The 18287-nt window shown below is 35.3% G+C and overlaps 2 protein-coding genes across 2 annotated transcripts; both read left to right on the top strand.

The window, feature by feature from the left end:
- The first annotated feature begins 2625 nt into the window (after positions 1–2625).
- LOC132177898 (UPF0481 protein At3g47200-like) lies at positions 2626–3903 on the top strand. Its single transcript, XM_059590374.1, has one exon. The coding sequence runs from the start codon at positions 2626–2628 to the stop codon at positions 3901–3903; it is 1278 nt and encodes a 425-aa protein (XP_059446357.1).
- Positions 3904–14327: 10424 nt separating this feature from the next.
- On the top strand, positions 14328–17904 carry LOC132177751 (uncharacterized). Its single transcript, XM_059590194.1, has 2 exons — positions 14328–14482; positions 15781–17904. The coding sequence occupies exon 2, from the start codon at positions 15952–15954 to the stop codon at positions 17701–17703; it is 1752 nt and encodes a 583-aa protein (XP_059446177.1). The 5' UTR covers positions 14328–14482; positions 15781–15951; the 3' UTR covers positions 17704–17904.
- The last annotated feature ends 383 nt before the right edge of the window (positions 17905–18287 follow it).

The raw sequence follows: 18287 nt of genomic DNA, 5'->3' as shown, positions 1-18287 counted from the left end.
CTCGACCATAAAATAAATCATTTTTATTTTATTTGAAATTGAAATGATTCTATTAAACAATTCTGACTTAACTAGTAGAAACTCGTTTCAAGTTCTTTTTCTTTTGTTTTCATCAACAGTTATCCCAGTCAATTTTTTTTTTTTTTTTTTTTTAAAGAAACAACTCAACAGAACAAAACGAGCTTAATAAACAAAGCATAAGCTGTAATGAGGGTAGAAATCATTTGTTTTTTTCAATGCGGATTCAACCGAAGACTATAAAAAAAGAGTAATACTATATACACCGTCATTTCTCTATACCCATATGTTACTTTTAAAGCCGCCCACCCGAATATGCTTATATTCTTCTAGTTTTGTGTTGGGTGGTCAAATGTGAAAAGTAATTTGTTTTTGTTTTTGTTTGTTTAGCCACTTCACCGGCAGCAACAGTTGCATCGGTTTGTGGAAGACAAACAGCAAACAATACTAGAATATTTAAATGAAGAAAAAGTTATTTTATTTGACTTTTTTTCCTTGAGTGCTCTTGATTATTGACTGTTGACTGCTGCGATTTTCATTGCTACTAGTAGAATATATCTAGAATATATTTTTTTAAAAAAATTATTTTATATTTTTTAATTCTATTATATTCATAGGGTTTACTTCATTTGTTTCTTTATAGAGAAATGCTATATTTTTCAAAATTTTCTCTATAATTTGTTTACCGAATAATGTGTCACAATCCTATATACTTTATTAATTTGAGAAATGTATCACAATTTCACGAGATTGTGACACATCATTTAGAAATCAAATTTTCAAAAAATTTTAGGAAATATAATAGTATTTCTTCTCTCTATAAATAGAGAATTATGTAATATTGTTTCTGACAATTCAATAGACAAAATGTAACTCATACATATATCTCTACTTCCGCTCTCTTTTCTTTCTCTTTCATATATATTAAAAACTACATTGCAAACTTTCAATTGGGTTGGGCCCCGACAAAGAAACTGTGGTTAAAAGTTTGACTTTTATCATCTGTTGTTCTTGACCTCTTCCATTCTTCTGACCACATTTCAAACTTTCAATTGCGTACGTTATGGATTAATAATTGGAAAATGTTTCTCTCTGCTCTCTTTTTAATCCCTCTCCGTTTTCCAAACAACACACATTTTCTCGCACTCTTTCTTTTCTCTCGTGGAGGTGGTGACCCTCTCTTTTCTCCGCCGCCAGCCACCCAATACTTTGCCGTTAAAACAAGGTGAGTTTTTCTCCTTTTTTAAATTTTTTGAATACATCAATACTGTTTTCATGTCATAATTCATAATACTGCATACAGTTCAGGTGAAAAGACTAATGAAAATCAAGCATTATAATTTACTACATTTTGATAAGTATACGACATAAACACCCACATACTATAATTTTAATGAGTATTTTATTTATCTTTCTGAGTGTGTTCAATACAAGAACTAGTGCACCAAATTATCGAAAATTTGTAAAGTTACTTCAACTTTAATCTAAAAGTTGTCTTCATTGTCCTTATTTATGAAACTTCAAACCGGATTGAGATTCGGGGTTTTGCACTGTGTAATACATTTTATTTAGACCGTTCATTTAAAATGGGTAGTTCAGATCCTAAAAAAGAACAAACAAAAAAAAAAAAATAGACCGGCGCCGTTGCTCAATGGGTGTTTGGGTGGCAGTCACCCCAAAACGGTCAAAGGTGGCGCAACCAATACTTAGGTCATCGGGACGCGCGGTTGCAACCACCCCCGAGAGCTATAAAGGGTGATTCCCCCCGCCCCTGAATATCCGCTCTGGGGTTGGCTGGAGTATTTAAAGGGTTGGTTCAACCACCACAACACCTACCTAAACCGCCATTTTTTGTTTTTTGTTCTTTTGTACAGGTTTAACGCTTAGGTCTGTCTATTTTAAATGAAAGGTCTATGCAAAATGTATTGCACTAAATGAAATACCTAGGTTTCAAGTGAATCTAGATCCTTTGAACCCAAATGTTGGGTTGCGTTAGAATTTGTTTGCCAACTTTTTTTCAAAAAAAAAAGAAAAAGAAAAAAGACATAGTACATCTGTTTTTTTGGCCTTTGGGGGGGATTGTTGCTCTTTTTCTATCCAAAAAAAAAAAACTTAGTACATCCTTTTTTTTTTTTTTTTTTGGCCTTTTTGCTATAAAATACCAACAAGTAGACTTTATCTTCTTTTAGTTTTAGCGATTACTTTTTGAAAAGTCTTTGCAACCAAGAACAAAAACCTAAAATACTGTTGTTTTTAAGGATTTGTCAATGGTACAATATGACTTTTTAAACCGATGTCACAGTCTATACTTGATAAAATAATTAAAAGCATGGTTGACAAGGTAGTCATGACTAATTAATTAAACTGATTAGTCATACTTTTTTCTTAATTATTTTACCAATTATGCAATGTTATTCTATTTTCTAAAACATTTTTAATAAAGGTTGCAATAACCTAGCATCACTCTTTGCTTTTTAGTAATTGTCAAAGCAAATCTCTAATATATTATTCAGGATTGGCGAGAAAAAAGAATACATGATGATGAAAGAGAGAAATAGTGGAATTAGTGAACATCGAATGGAAATAGGTGATGAAGGAGAACAAATGATGGTAGAATTGAAAAGAAGCAATCAAGCATCTATCAGTATTAAAGATGTGAAAGCAATGGCATCTTCGATTCGAGGAAAACTTTGCCATAAGTCTCCAACACCATCTAAGTGCTCTATATTCAAAGTACCTGATAGACTACGTAGGCATAATGAAAAGGCTTTCGAGCCTGAAATAGTTTCAATTGGTCCATTTCACCATGGGAAGGAGAAGCTACAAGAAATGGAAAAAATTAAGTTATGGTATTTGCATTGTCTCCTCAATCGAGCACCAACTAGGGAAACTGTTTTGGAGTGCTTTATAGAAGCAATCGGAAGTATTGTGCAAGAATGTCGAGGATGTTATGCAGGAGACATTGCTTATGTTGAAACAGAGTTTATAGAAATGATGGTAGTTGATGGTTGCTTTATCATTGAATTCTTCCGCAAAGTTTCAAAGGAGGTGCAACGAGACGAGGAAGATCCCGTATTCAATACATCATTGATGACTTGGCAAATAATAAAGGACTTGTTGATGCTTGAGAATCAGCTTCCTTGGCGTGTGCTCGACTGCTTATTCAACCTCACCAAATTAAATGTTCAACATAGGTCCCTACCTAATCTTATTGTTTCGTCTATTTTTGCATATGAATGGTCTCCTCGCGATAACCTCAAACATATTCTTGACTGCCTACGATACTTCTTAATTGAAACGTGTGATAGAACTTGTGAGACTACAAGAATGTCATATACTGAGCAGATTCCGTCTGTGACAGAACTTGTGCAAGCTGGAGTTAAATTCAAAGTTGGAGACAGAAAAAATCAGCTCAATGTAACTTTTAGAAATGGAGTGATGACAATCCCACAGAAGTCTATTTTTGCCGAAACAGAACCTTTTTACAGAAACCTCATCGCATTTGAACAGTGTGATCCAAGTAGGGACTTTAAAATCACCTCTTACGCTAAGTTCTGGGATGACCTTATTAATACTGGTCAAGATGTAGATTTTCTCAAACACCAAAAAATTCTAAAAGTCTATTTGAGCACTGAGGATGTAACAAGTATTTTCAACAGGCTTTATAGTGATGCTGACGTCGGTTCTTTCCTTTATTCAGACCTCTATCGTGAAGTGAATGCATATTTCAGGCGCCCTTGGAACAGATGGCGAGCAACTTTGAAACATGATTATTTTAAGAATCCATGGACGAGCTTGTCCGTCACAGCTACAATTGTAATTTTAGTTTTTACCTTTTTACCAACCATTTATTCTATCCTCTCTTACTATCGACGCACCACATAGATCATTCTCAATAGATTCTCTACTTTTTATATTTTAGCTCATGACTTTTCAAATGCACTCTACATCCGATTATTTATTCTTTCTCTATATCATTTAAATATTCTTTCTCTTATTTAATCTTCCAAACATATACTTGCTCTTGATTAAAAAGGGAGAGAGAAATGAATTTTTTTTTTTTAAAAAAAAAAAACTTACATTCATCTATAATGTTTCCTTACATTTGAGTAAGCACTATTGATGAAATGCAAAATACATTTGTTTTCAAGAACCTGATGAATATGTTTATTATGAGTTTAATTAGCTATTTTACATCAAAACCCATATGCAAAAGCCATTGTGGATGCTTTTAGATAACCAATTGTAAGCAAATCTCAGTGTGAGGCCAGACGTGCGGTAGTGAAACTAATACTCATCAATACCGAGGACTGTTACCCTTATTTATCGCATCATTGTTCATCTCATGATCATGCTCATGCTATCAAACCTTGTACTCATGCACTATTCGAATTACGCATCATAAAATTCAAGTGATCATGTTCTAAACCATGCCAACATCAAAATGCACATTCAACATATTATGTTGTAGCAAGTATCAAACATATTAAAGTTCATAGGAATCATTCATAAATATTTATCAAAACATTTCATAAAACATTATCAATTCATCAAAATATCACAAATCAAGTTTTATATCAACATAACACTGGCTCGAAGTCAGATAACTATATCTTGCTTTGAACACATTTTAAAAACGTTTCTTTAGCTCAGAAAGTAAAATACTTGCATTGTCCGCTTAGGTACACTTGATGAACTCTTGACTCAATTTGTAATGCATCTATGGATTTACATGGTAAATACACAATTAGGCTTAATTCTAAGTCTTATTAACTCAAACTCCACAAAGATACTTGAACACTACGAGTATCTCACTCCACAATGAAACCCATAGCATTCTAAGGTTTCCATTAGACACTTCTTTAGCTCACAACACTAATCGAAAGATATATTCAAGGGTTAGACACTAAAATCCCAATTTACAACACTTAAGGAAATTCTAGGGTTTTGAGGCTTACTTTGATTTTTGGTAAAATCTGAAGTTTTAAGGCACAAAACTTCAATCTGATGCTTGCTTGTGGTTTAGAACTCCTCTAAGCACAAAATTCTTAAAGAAATTTGAGGGATTACGCCAAAAATCCCAAAAATCAACTCAACTTCAACAAAGTTAGGGTTTATGGATTTACCTCAAACCAATCGGTAGAAACAACAATCTAACACCAAGAAACTCGTTCTCTAGATCATATTTGCGTTTGGAGGACTCCTCAAACCAATACCTAAGGTTTGGTTTAGTTGAGAGAAGCAGGGAATTTCGTGAAAATGGAAGAAGATAGAAGAAAATGAAGTGATTCACGCGTGCTGGGTATTTATACTAGTGTGACTCATTCCGACAAGTAAGTGGAGGCGTTTTCAACTCATTTGAACGAGATTGCAAACAAGACAATTTATGTTTCACTCGTCTACAGCACGTGCGAACTTGGTTGCCGATGAGGTGCTTAAGGATAACCTTGTCTGCTGAGCGTTCGAACGACATAGCATACTAGGCTCTCGATGATAACCTCGTCTACATAGTGTCCGGATGAGATTGCTGACAAGGTAATTTGAATTGGATTTTCTAGCATTTTTCCACTTGTGCTTTTAATCCAACTTGTTTAACTCACTAGATCTTACTTAAATCGATTAACCTTTTAATTAACTCTCTTAGGCATTACAACCTAAGGAGGCATGATGACCTTGTCTTGAGTTCGCCCAACAAGGCACGATCTCCATCTCCATTGCCAGTCAGGATGCCACAGGCCCCAACCTGCCAGATTTGATGTTGTACCAATATGTCTAATTATACGAGAAGGCATCAATTTGAAACTCCCCAATTGCATCTTTCTCGGGTAAAAATTGAATGCCGATTTATTTTTGGGATAAGTTACAATTATGATCCTCTTAAGGAAATTGATGTTTTGATTTCTACAATTGAGGGTTTTTTTTTTTTTTTTTTTTTTAGGAGAGCATCATTTTATAGGCTTTAATCCATATTGCCATGGAATTTTTGCTTGATGAATATCGCTCAACAAGCTCTAATTTCTATTTTTAAAGATGAATGTATTTTTTTTATTTTTATCATGTCCTTATTATCAAGAATTATTATGCTCCGATGCCCCTTATTGAGAACTTTTACGCTCCAATTTTTGTTACTTAGTGAATTTTGCATCAAGCACGACCTGACAAAGAATAATAATTTGACAACTTCACCCAAAAAAATTCAACAAGTACTAAGCCGCCACGAGCTCAAGGGGCTAAGACCTACGCCATGCGTTGGGCACCTCGACACCTATGGTCCCGACTAGGCCCCTAACAGCCAACACTATGCCCTCAACATTGAAGGTCAAAGGAAACCTCAATTGCGAGTGCACATAAGATTCTCAAAGCCCCAACTAGCTGAGCAAGTCAACCATGGGAATCACGAGCTACTATTGGGGATATAAATTACGTATGGACCCAACTCAATCAGTCTTTACATGGAAGATGTCATCAAAGGAAAGCAAATTAAATCACTCTTAGAATCTTCTCCACATGGAAACTATACACCTTCATGGCCGTATTGTAAATTATAATCACAAGATGCTATTTGGCTAGGATAATTATTCCTGTGTGTGTATTCAATATATATAGACTGCAAGATTACAAAGAAGAGTTCTAGATGAGAACTGCAAGGACAACACAATAAGTATTGGATATCTATGCTAAGTCTAGTTGATAAATACAATGAGAAGATAAGAGAAGAGAGGAGATTAATAGATAATCTACAAGGTAGATGTAGTGTTCAGATTAAACACTACATGAAGATAAACACTACAGTTTTACATCCAACAACCTTACGTCCATATTTGTATCACTAATAGGCCCCCCTAAAACTAATGGAAGAGGGACCAACAATTAGTTTGTCACGTAAACTAAAAAAACGAGAAGAGGATAAACCCTTAGTGAAAATATCAACACACTGGTCTGTGGTGGAGATGTACTGAGTAACAATATCTTTATGTTAGATTTTCTCTCTAATGAAATGGTAGTCGATTTCAACATGCTTCGTCTGACCATGGTAGATTGGATTGGAAGCCAATGCAATAGCACCCAAGTTGTCACACCAGATTTATGGAGGAGAAAGTAGAGGAACGTGTAATTCCTTGATAAGCATTCGCAGCCAAGACAGTTATGTTGTGGCAAAGGCCATAGAATGGTATTCTACCTCTGTACTCGAGCGGGACATCACTGGCTGTTTTTTGGATTGCCACGAAATTAAGCAATGACCAAAATATATTCCATATCCACTTGTTGATCGGCGATCAATGGGGTCTCCAGCCTTCACAATAAACTTCTAAAGTAAGAGGACTAGGGGTAAACATAAAACCATACTCAGGCGTTCTCTTGAGGTAACGTAGGACCCTCTTGGCTGTAGTGAAGTGCGTGTTTGTGGGGCAATGCAAGAATTGGCATAGTTGATTCACAGAGTAGGATATATATATATATATATAAGGCTTTGTAAGAGTGCAATACTGAAATGCACCAAACAATAGTTCTATACAAGGATGGATCATCTAGTGGATCTCCATCAAACTTTGTCATTCGCTTGCCAGAGGTACAAGGAGTTGGATAGGGCTTAGCACTTATCATATGATCTCGATGTAGAAGATCAACAATGTATTTAGACTAGTTGAGATACAAAGTAGTGGGAGTTCGATGCTCATGGATCCCCAAGAAATAGGACAAATCACCAAGATCCTTTAACTTGAATTATGCTTGTAAACCAAAAATAAGATCATTAATACTAGATAAATGACTGCCAGTAATAATAATGTATCTACGTAGATGAGGACAAAAATATTTAAGCTGCCATGATATAACATAAATAGGGAACTGTCCATTAAGGAGCCCGTGAAACCAAGTTCAAGGAGAGCATGAGTAAGTCTATGAAACAAAGCTCTTGGTGCCTGTTTTAGGCCATACAATGCTTTGTGAAGTTTGCACACCAAGTTCGGATGAGCAGGATCCACGAACCCCTACGACTGTTCCATGAAAACTTCTTCATTAAGGTTTCCATGCAGAAAAGCATTAGATATGCCAATCTGTCTAAGATGCCAATTGTGATGTACAGCAAGAGATAACATCAATCTAATAGTTTTTGGTTTAATCACATGACTAAAGGTCTCTTTGTAGTCAATACCATCTCTCTATTCAAACCCCTTTGCTACTAACCTTGCCTTATACCGCTCAATGGCGTCATCTGGTTGTTGTTTTAATTTATATACCCATCTATTCCTGATTACATTTATGTTGTGTGGCCTTGAACATAGGAACCATGTATGATTCTCACAGAGAGCTTGGAATTCACTTTCCATGGCAGCCATCCAATTGGGATTTGAGGATGCTTGAGTAAAGTTTCTCGACTCCCTTGGAAGAGTAGTTGTGTACATGGCTTTTAGTGGATGATGAGTAGAATAATATAAATGAAACTCTGGAACGCCTTTTGGCTTGAGGCTACTTGTTTGAGAACAGATGACCATGTGTGATGGAATGAGGTCTGGAATGGGAGGTAGAGGTTGGGATTCTAAAGTGGTGTTTGTAGGGGAAACATCATCTGTATGTGAGGGTATGTCTACAGGAGAATGAACAACAATAGGTGAAGGTGTAGGCGATGGAGATGAGTCACTTGAAGTGACTTCAACAAGAGGATAGTATGTGGTGGTCTCTCCTACAGAAACAAATGAGGTAGTGGTAGGGGAGATAGTAGATGGAGAATTGGATACTATCTCCAGGACAACTTCTTGAAGAGTTGTGAGATCAATAGATGCATTAGGAGCATTTGACACAACAAGCAAAGTAGTAGATAACTCAATAGTAGATTCATTAGGAGTATGTGAGACAGTAGGCAAAGTAGGAGATAAATCATTAACAGACTCAAAATCAATAGGAAGTAGAGTAGACACCTCGGTCCGGAGAAGAGTAGCTTGCAAGAGATGAGTTGGAGGCAATATCCAATGCAGGGAATAATTTCTCATCAAAGACCACATTTTGAGATATATAAATACAATTTTTGGAAGGATCTAAACACTTGTAACCTTTATGATTAGAGCTATACCCAAGGAAAATACATTGCTTACTCTTAAACTCAACTTTATGTTTGGTATAGGGTCGAAGTAAGGGATAACATGCACAACCAAACACTTTCAAATTGCTACATTCTGTTTCCTTATTGTAAAGCTTAAAAAAGGGGGTAAACCATTTTATAGTGGGAATGGATAATCGGTTGATGAGATAAACCGTTATGTGAAATAATGCTTCCCATAACTTAGGTGGCAAGTGAGATTGGGCAAGGAGAGTGAGACCAGTTTCAATGATATGTCGGTGTTTTCTCTCAACTATGCCATTTTGCTAAGATGTATGAGGACAAGTTATTCTATGTAAAAAAAAATGACTTGAGAGGTAATTTTTAAATTGGAGAGAAGTGTCTTGTCCTCCACCATCCATTTGCAATTGTTTAATTTTTAAAGACAACATGTTTTCAATTAAACATTTGAATTTAACAAAACAGGAGAACACATCAAACTTAAATTGCAAGGAAAAATTCATGTATATCTGGAGAAATCGTCTACAAATATAGCATAGAATTTGGAGCCATTAACAGACAACAAAGGTGAGGTCCAAAGATTACTATGAATCAATTCTAATTGAGAGTTGGTAACATGGTGTGAATCTTGGAAAGGAAGTTGTTTGCTTTTGGCTATTTGACACGGCATACATAACATAGAACTAGACCCTAAATGCGAAATAAAAAGTTGATGATCCTTGACCAGGCGTTTGAAAACTTGAGAATAGGGATGTCCAAGTCTACTGTGCCAGGTAGATGCATGAGTCTTGACTCCAAGAAAGGAAACTCGATTCTTGTGTTTATTGGAAAGAAATTTCTTCAACTGCATGGGATACAAACCATCCTCACTTGGCCCCTACAATATTATCTTCCCTGTGAGATTTTCCTTGACAAGGAAGTAGGTGTCAGTGAGTTTAAAATAACAGTTGGTATCTCTACAAAAATGATTAATAGACAAAAGATTTGATGCTGCATTGGGACAATGAAATATGTTTTTCAATTGAACTATGGCATTTTGGATTTTGAATAAAGAATAACCCGTATGGGCAATAGGGAGAGAGCTTCCATTTCCCACAGCAACATTCTGCGCCCCATTGTATGGCTGTTGGATTATGAGAATTTCCAACTCACCCATGATATGATTATTGGCCACGTTGTCCACTAACCAATCTTTGTCTTCACACAAAGCATTGGATTGAGAGACCATTGCTGCAAGCTCACTGGGGGATGTTTTCCTTGATAAGCGTAGTCCATACGATGGAAGCAATCCAACGCCTGATGTCTAATTTTTCCACATATCTGACATGGTACCCAATCAGTATTAACATTAGGAGAATGAGTAAAATTTGGTTTACCATTGGTGGGAGCAGAATACTCTCTGGTTGGGATCATGTTGCTGCCCATTAGCAGACTTTGGTGAAAATTGAGGGGTACGAGATCCATTGTACTGAGGGGTACGTGGTCCATTGTTGTTGCTGAATTTTGCTTTTCGTGGATTTGACCAGTTAGAATAGAGGGCAAACGAACCTTTCTCAACGTGAGATTCTTGTTGCTGAATCAAGTGCTCGTGGCTGAGTAGTTCTGCCTGGAATTTCTCAAAGGGTATAGCCGTATCACTCATAAGAACAAAAATTGTTGTGATGAAGGCATTGAATCGTGGATTTAACCCTCTAATGAGATGAGAAATAAGATCTTCCTCATCAATTGTCTTACCAGAGAGAGCCAATTCATCAGCAAGGGATTTGGCTTCTTGAATGAATTCAGAGCAAGTCTGTGTCCCTTGATGAATAGTTTATAGCTAACGTTGAAGTTGGTTGATACATGACTTGGACGTAGATGCAAACCGCTTAGCCAGTGCAGTTCATACCTCATGAGAGATATTTAAACCATATACTGTTAGAATCACTTTCTCTGAGAGAGTAGTGATAAACCAGCTGAGAATGTACTGGTCTTTTCTTTCCCATAGATGAAACGCAAGATTGATAACAGCATCCTTGTTCTTAGTTGCGGGTAGAAACTTTGGTGGACAAGGTTCCGAGCCATCAACGATACCCAGAAGTCCATGAGTGCGAAGAGTTGGGCGAACTTGAAAGACCCAGGCTATATAGTTACGTTCGCTCAGTTTCGCTATTGCAAAACTCGTGATATTAGGAATGAACCATGAGGTTGCGAAAGTAATGGAGGATTCAGTCATTGGGATGACGGTGTTAGCCTTGAGGCTCTCATACCATGTAAATTATAATCACGAGATGCTATTTGGCCAGGATAATTATTCATGTGTGTGTATTCAATATATATAGATTGCAAGATTACAAAGAAGAGTTCTAGATGAGAACTATAAATACAACATGATAGGTATTGAATATCTATGCTAAGTCTAGTTGATAAATACAATGAGATGATAAGAGAAGAGAAGAGATTAAGAGATAATCTACAAGGTAGATGTAGTGTTCAGATTAAACACTACATGAAGATAAACACTACAATTTTACGTCCAACAACCTTACGTCCATATCCATATCACTAACATATATATAGTAAATCACCCCATATAAGGAAAATTACACAATTGGATATCAGTGCTATCATATTGGATAAGGAGCATTTCTCATTAAAAGGATTACACCCCCGAGTGACCCATTATCAATCCAGTTGTCCAAAAAGTTGTATCAACAACTATAGAAGTCCTACCACCACAAATGTCAACAAATCCTACACCTACAAGTTGAATCACAGACTTTTGTTAGTACCGTGTATCATTGTTCACTACGAGTGGCCGGGGCACCACATAATTTTTTTTTTTTTTTTTTTTTTTTACGATTTAGTTTTTTAATTGTTGTTTTTATTTTCTTTAATTATTTTAACTATATTTTATTTTTTAGGACATGTGGCATTTTTATGTGACGACACATAGCAACATGTTAGTTTGGACTGACAGAATGTGAAAGAGGTACTAAGTTAGTCTTTTCCCACAAGTCAAGTATCATATGTAATATGACTTTAAACCTAGGTGAGAAAAAATAAAAATAAAAAAGTGAAAACCTAAGTACTAAAAATGTAATTAACCCAAATTTTTAGTAGTGTTGCAATGTCATACCAAACTAGAAGATGACACATATCCCATTTAAGAAAAAATATAAAAATATAAATGAAAATTATAAATTATAAATATAATCTGAAAATATTTTTTTACTTTCTAAAATGTTAAAATTTTTAATTTTAATTTTTTTAAAACATGACATATGTCATCCTTCGAGTGTATGATGACAACAATGTTAAAATCTAACAGGATATGGGCAAAAGTGTATTTTTGTTAACAATTTTAACCTTAAGAAGCAAATTGATAACTTTTAAACCTTAGGGAGTGATTTGATAAAAGTTTATGCTCATAGCTAGTACATTTTTTATTTTTTTTTTCAAAATCAATTCATTTAGTTTACCTAATTTACAATTAACTCTCTGTGATATAAGAATGAACTCAAAGGTTATTAAGGTATGCCAAAAAAATAATTTACTCCCTACAATCAAATTTATTGCATTGAATTAATAGATTCCGGTAATGTGACACGCTAGAACTAATAAAATTATGACACGTATTATATTTAAGGTATTGCCACACTAACGAAATCTCTTAAGTCAATAGACAAAATTTAACTGTATGAAATAAATTTATTTTTTTGCATACCTCAAGAACTTATGAGTTCATTTTAATACCACATTAAACTAATTGTAAATCAAGTAAATAAAAGAGATTGATTTTGCTTAATTGGAACATGTGATAGAACTTGTGAGACTACAATAATGTCATATACTGAGCATATTCTATCTATGATAGAACTTGTGCAAGCTAGAGTAGATTCAAAGTTGGAGACAAAAAAAAAAAAACCTGCTCAATGTAACTTTCTCCAAAAGTGTATTTTTGGAGAAACATAACCTTTTTACAGAAACCTCATCACATTTGAGCAGTGTGATCCAAGTAGGGACTTTAAAATCACCTCGTATGCTAATTAGTTCTTGGATGACCTGATTAATACTAGCCAAGATGTAGATTTTCCCAAACACCAAAGAATTCTGAAAGTCTATTTGAGCACTGAAGACTTAGCAAGTATGTTCAACAGGTTTTATAGTGATGTTGACGTCGGTTCTTTCCTTTATGCAGACCTCTACCATGAAGTGAATGCATATTTTAGGTGCCCTTGGAATAGATGGCGAGCAACTTTGAAACACGATTATTTTAACAACTCTGTGGACAAGCTTTTCTGTCATAGTTACAATTGTAATTCTAGTTTTTACCTTTTTACAAACCCTTAATTCTATCCTCTCTTACTATAGACACACTACAAAGATCATTCTCAATAAATTCTCTACATTTCAATCTAAAATAACTAACCAAAAGTTACTTTTTATACTTTAGCTAATGACTTTTCAAATGTATTTTACATCCAATTATCTGTTCTTTCTCTATATCATTTAAATATATTTTTTTTATTTCATTTTCCAAAAATATACTTTCTCTTTGATTAAAGAGAAAGAGAAAGGAGGGAGAAATGAATAAAAAATAATAATAAAAAAGCTTATGCATTCAATTGACCAGCAGTTGTGGTTATTTAAAAATGAATAAGTACCTAAACAGGTTGTAGTTAGGAGATGATAAGTGCAACCGGTTATACACCCTTACTTCGATGTATGAACTTTTACCAAATCGTTTTTTAAGGTTTAAAAGTTATCAATTTACTCTTTAAACCACTATTAAATAAATCTTTTTGTCCACCTTTCATTAAATTTGTAACGGTGTTGCCACATCATACAAAATCAAAAGATGACGCTTATCCATTTAATAAAAGAATAAAAATTATAAGTATAATTTGAATATATATATATATTTTATTAAACATGACACATTGTCTTTTGATTTGGTATGATATGATAACACCGTTAAATTTAGAACGGAATGTGGACGAAAGTTTGTTTGTTTTTTTTTTATATATATATAATAATTTTAACCTTAAGATATAAATTGATAATTAAGAAATAAATTGATAACATTTTTCGTAAAGGTTCGTGGTAATAGCCAATGGCCCAATAGAACATTTGTTTTTCCTAAAAAAAATATATATTATATTCAGTTATTTTATTCAAGTACTTGTCGTTTAGAGGAAACACGTGTGATAATCATAAGTCTTCCATCAGCTAAAATGACGAAAATACTCTCTTTTGAAAGCCGCAATGACAGTAATACCTACTTTTTGGACCTAATCAACCCTAATCTTTCGTCAGAATACCAAAAGTGTTCTTCCTGCATCCTCTCCATCTCTCCAATGGCGTCGATCTTTGTGCTTTGATCTCGCTCTGTCTTCCTCTGATCATCAGCCCGTACTCTACGAGGTTAGCATTTTATATTACACATATTTCTATATGTTTGTCTCAGTGTCTTTTTGTATGTGGCTTTTGTTCATGATTGAGCTCTATCTTGAGATTCTTGAGCTTCAGATCTTAGAAGGACTCTTAAAATCTCCATATTTTTGTTTCTTTTAATTATTTTCTTCTAAAACTTGTTTGGGTTATGGTGATCATCAACTTTGATTTAGCTTAACTCTGTTTTTTCTGCTTTTAAGTTTTGGATTTGGTTTGTGGAAATGGTTGCGTATTTTGGTGAGAATAAAGTTCCTTTTTTTGGATTAATGGCAGCAAGTGAAAACCCATGACATAATTAGTGTAAATTAACAGCAACAAACACAAACGTTTTCTTTTTTTGGAGTAACAATAAGAATAATTTCCATATTGTTGGCCGAGAGTTCGAATTCCCAGACTTGCCCGGTGCGTAACACTATACGACATTTAATTTGTTGGCAAGGTGTACAGGATTCTTCTCATTATCCCTACAAAAGAAAAAGGGAAAAAAAATGATGGATTTAAAACTATTCTTCTCATTCTTCTCATTAACATCTTGTAAACTATGCCCTGCTTTAAAACATTTTAAGCATCATCTCTTTCATGATGGATTTCAACAAAATTAGTAGGTTATTCATTAAGAAAATATAAATTACCAAAAAATAAGAACTGCTAGAAATAGTGCTCTTGTAACTTGAGCGGTTTACATAATACCCCTGATCCATTTATTTTACTAACTCGAATTGTGTCAGTTTCCATGTGAAATATCCACTTTATATTTTTTGACCGGCAAAAGAGTGTCATGTCATTTGACACGTTTCAGGATGATATTCAGCCAAAGCTCCTGGGATGGTTTTGTTATCTTTTCGTGAACTCACTTGGTGTTCAATATGATAGTACTGGATTCGTCAGTCTGGACATTTTCATACAAATATGAATTGTGCATGTAGGAACACGTCTTCTGATGCAGGGATATATTCAATATACACTTGCAGAAATACTTGTATGCTTTTACCCTTCATAATATAACCCAAGCATGCATGTGTTTGTCTCAATATATATACATTTCTCAGCACTTCATTTGAAAAGCCATTGTGCTTGTTTTCATTGTAGTCAATTTGAACTGGTAGTCACTTAATGAATATTGCTTTCTTCCTTGAATCATGTTTTCGCTGTAGTTAATTTGAACTGGTAATCACTTAATGGATATTGCTTTCTTCCTTTAATGAAATTATTATTATTTTTTTCTTTCCTTTGTACGATTTTAAATTCCACCACTTGGCTTCTTGCAGACATTTTCTCTGATGAGAAGACTCATTTCTGAGCTTTTAAGTGAGAACTGTGTATATATTGCAAATATGGTGCTTTTCATTACTTTTTTGCCTCCGTGGGAAGCAAAATGTCGAAATATTTGATCATATTACATCAAGAAAGAAGACTTGTGAAGTAGTATTTGTTACCACATGGATGACCACTCTTTCGTTGTCGGTCAAGAGTTCCCGGACGTCAAAGCCTTCCGGAATGCAATTAAAGAAGCTGCAATTGCACAACATTTTGAGCTACGTATTATAAAGAGTGACCTGATTCGTTACTTTGCAAAGTGCGCCACTGAGGGTTGTCCATGGCGCATCCGTGCAGTTAAGCTTCCTAATACCCCAACCTTCACTATAAGAAGCCTTGAAGGAACACATACATGTGGGAGAAATGCACAAAATGGGCACCATCAGGCTTCTGTAGATTGGATTGTGAGTTTTATAGAGGAACGATTGCGGGACAACATTAACTACAAACCAAAGGATATACTCCATGACATCCATAAACAATATGGGATCACTATACCATATAAGCAAGCTTGGCGGGCAAAAGAACGTGGGCTTGCTGCAATTTATGGCTCTTCTGAGGAAGGATATTGCCTACTTCCTTCGTACTGCGCACAAATAAAGAAGACTAACCCTGGGAGTATTGCAGAGGTGTTTACCACTGGTGCTGATCACCAGTTCCAGCGGCTTTTTGTTTCATTTTATGCATCCATATATGGGTTCCTGAATGGTTGCTTGCCTATCCTGGGGCTTGGTGCTATCCAGCTTAAAAGCAAGTACCTGGGTACATTACTTTCAGCAACTTCTTTTGATGCTGATGGTGGGTTATTTCCACTTGCATTTGGTGTTGTTGATGTAGAAAGTGATGAGAGTTGGATGTGGTTCTTGTCAGAGTTGCATAAGGCGCTTGAGATGAACAGTGAAAACATACTACAGCTCACATTTTTATCAAATGGACAAAAAGGAATTGTAGATGCAGTAAGAAGGAAATTCCCAAATTCTTCTCATGCATTTTGCATGCGTCACTTGAGTGAATGCATTGGCAAAGAGTTTAAGAACTCTAGGCTTGTCCATCTTCTGTGGAAAGCTGCATATGCAACCACCACCATTGGTTTCAAACAAAGAATGGCTGAAATTGAGGAGGTTTCTCCTGAAGCCGCAAAATGGATTCAACAGTTTCCTCCTTCCCGCTGGGCGTTAGTGTACTTTGAAGGAACTCGTTATGGTCATCTATCTTCAAACATAGAAGAGTTTAATCGATGGATTCTTGAAGCCCGAGAGTTGCCCATAATCCAGGTGATTGAGGTGATTCACAGTAAATTGATGGCTGAGTTTGAGGAACGACGCATAAAAAGCAGTTCATGGTTTTCTGTACTTGCCCCATCTACTGAGAAGCGTATGATGGAGGCTGTCAACCGCGCGTCCACATATCAAGTCCTTCGATCTGATGAAGTAGAATTTGAGGTTATATCGACCGAGCGATCACACATTGTGAATATTGGGACCCATTGTTGTTCATGCCGTGATTGGCAGCTTTATGGAACACCATGCTCACATGCTGTTGCGGCCCTCATTTCTTGTCGGAAGGATATATACGTTTTCACCGAGAAGTGCTTCACCGTTGCTAGTTACCGTGAAACATATGTAGAGGAGATACGTCCTATACCAGGCAAAGTTGAATGGAGAAGGGCAGATGTGACTCCCATGGACGATGACAATCAGGTTGTGCGGCCGCCTAAGTCTCGTCGGCCACCAGGACGCCCGGAAAAGAAACGAATTTGTATTGAGGACCTTAATCGTGAGAAACATACCGTGCATTGTAGTCGGTGTAACCAAACTGGACATTATAAGACAACTTGCAAAGCAGATAGCATGAAGGGCATTGAGCAGTTTTAGGTGTCTAATTTTGTAATTTGCAGATCAACCTGTAATCTCTAGTAATGTAGTGTTGCTGTATGTAGGCCATACTTGTCATTCAGGTAATGTAAAATAGGAGATCTCATTAGTATTTCCGAATGTATGTTAAAATGGAATGTCTTTTGAGGAAAGGTAGAAGATACTCGAAATCTCAAACAGTTTAGGTCGTCATTTTATCTACTCCCTAAGTTTGCAAGCATGTTGGAGCTTATGCTTTTTACTCAAATGTATCTGCATAAAACCAGCGGAAGAAAAAACACGCATGAAACAAACAGCTTAATGAGCTTCTTGGTTGCCAAGAGAACAAAACTATGGGTGCGTTTAAGATTGTAATTTTGTAAAAATAATCTGTGTTTCTAAAAGATATTGTAAAACGTAAAACGTTTGGCAATACGATTTATAAAGAACTTAAATCTAATATAAGAAGAAAAAAAATTTGCCATTTCTATAAGTAAAATAAGGTTGCTTATTTGAAAAAACGCAAATTTAGACCTAAATTATGATTTCGCATAACAAATATTTGAAAGAAAAAAATATATATATACTTTATAACATATTTTACC

This window comes from Corylus avellana, chromosome ca4 (assembly GCF_901000735.1).
Source record: "Corylus avellana chromosome ca4, CavTom2PMs-1.0".
In the NCBI taxonomy this organism is placed as follows: Eukaryota; Viridiplantae; Streptophyta; class Magnoliopsida; order Fagales; family Betulaceae; genus Corylus; species Corylus avellana.
Note: the sequence above shows the minus strand (reverse complement) of the source record. Positions and strands in the feature narration are given on the sequence as shown.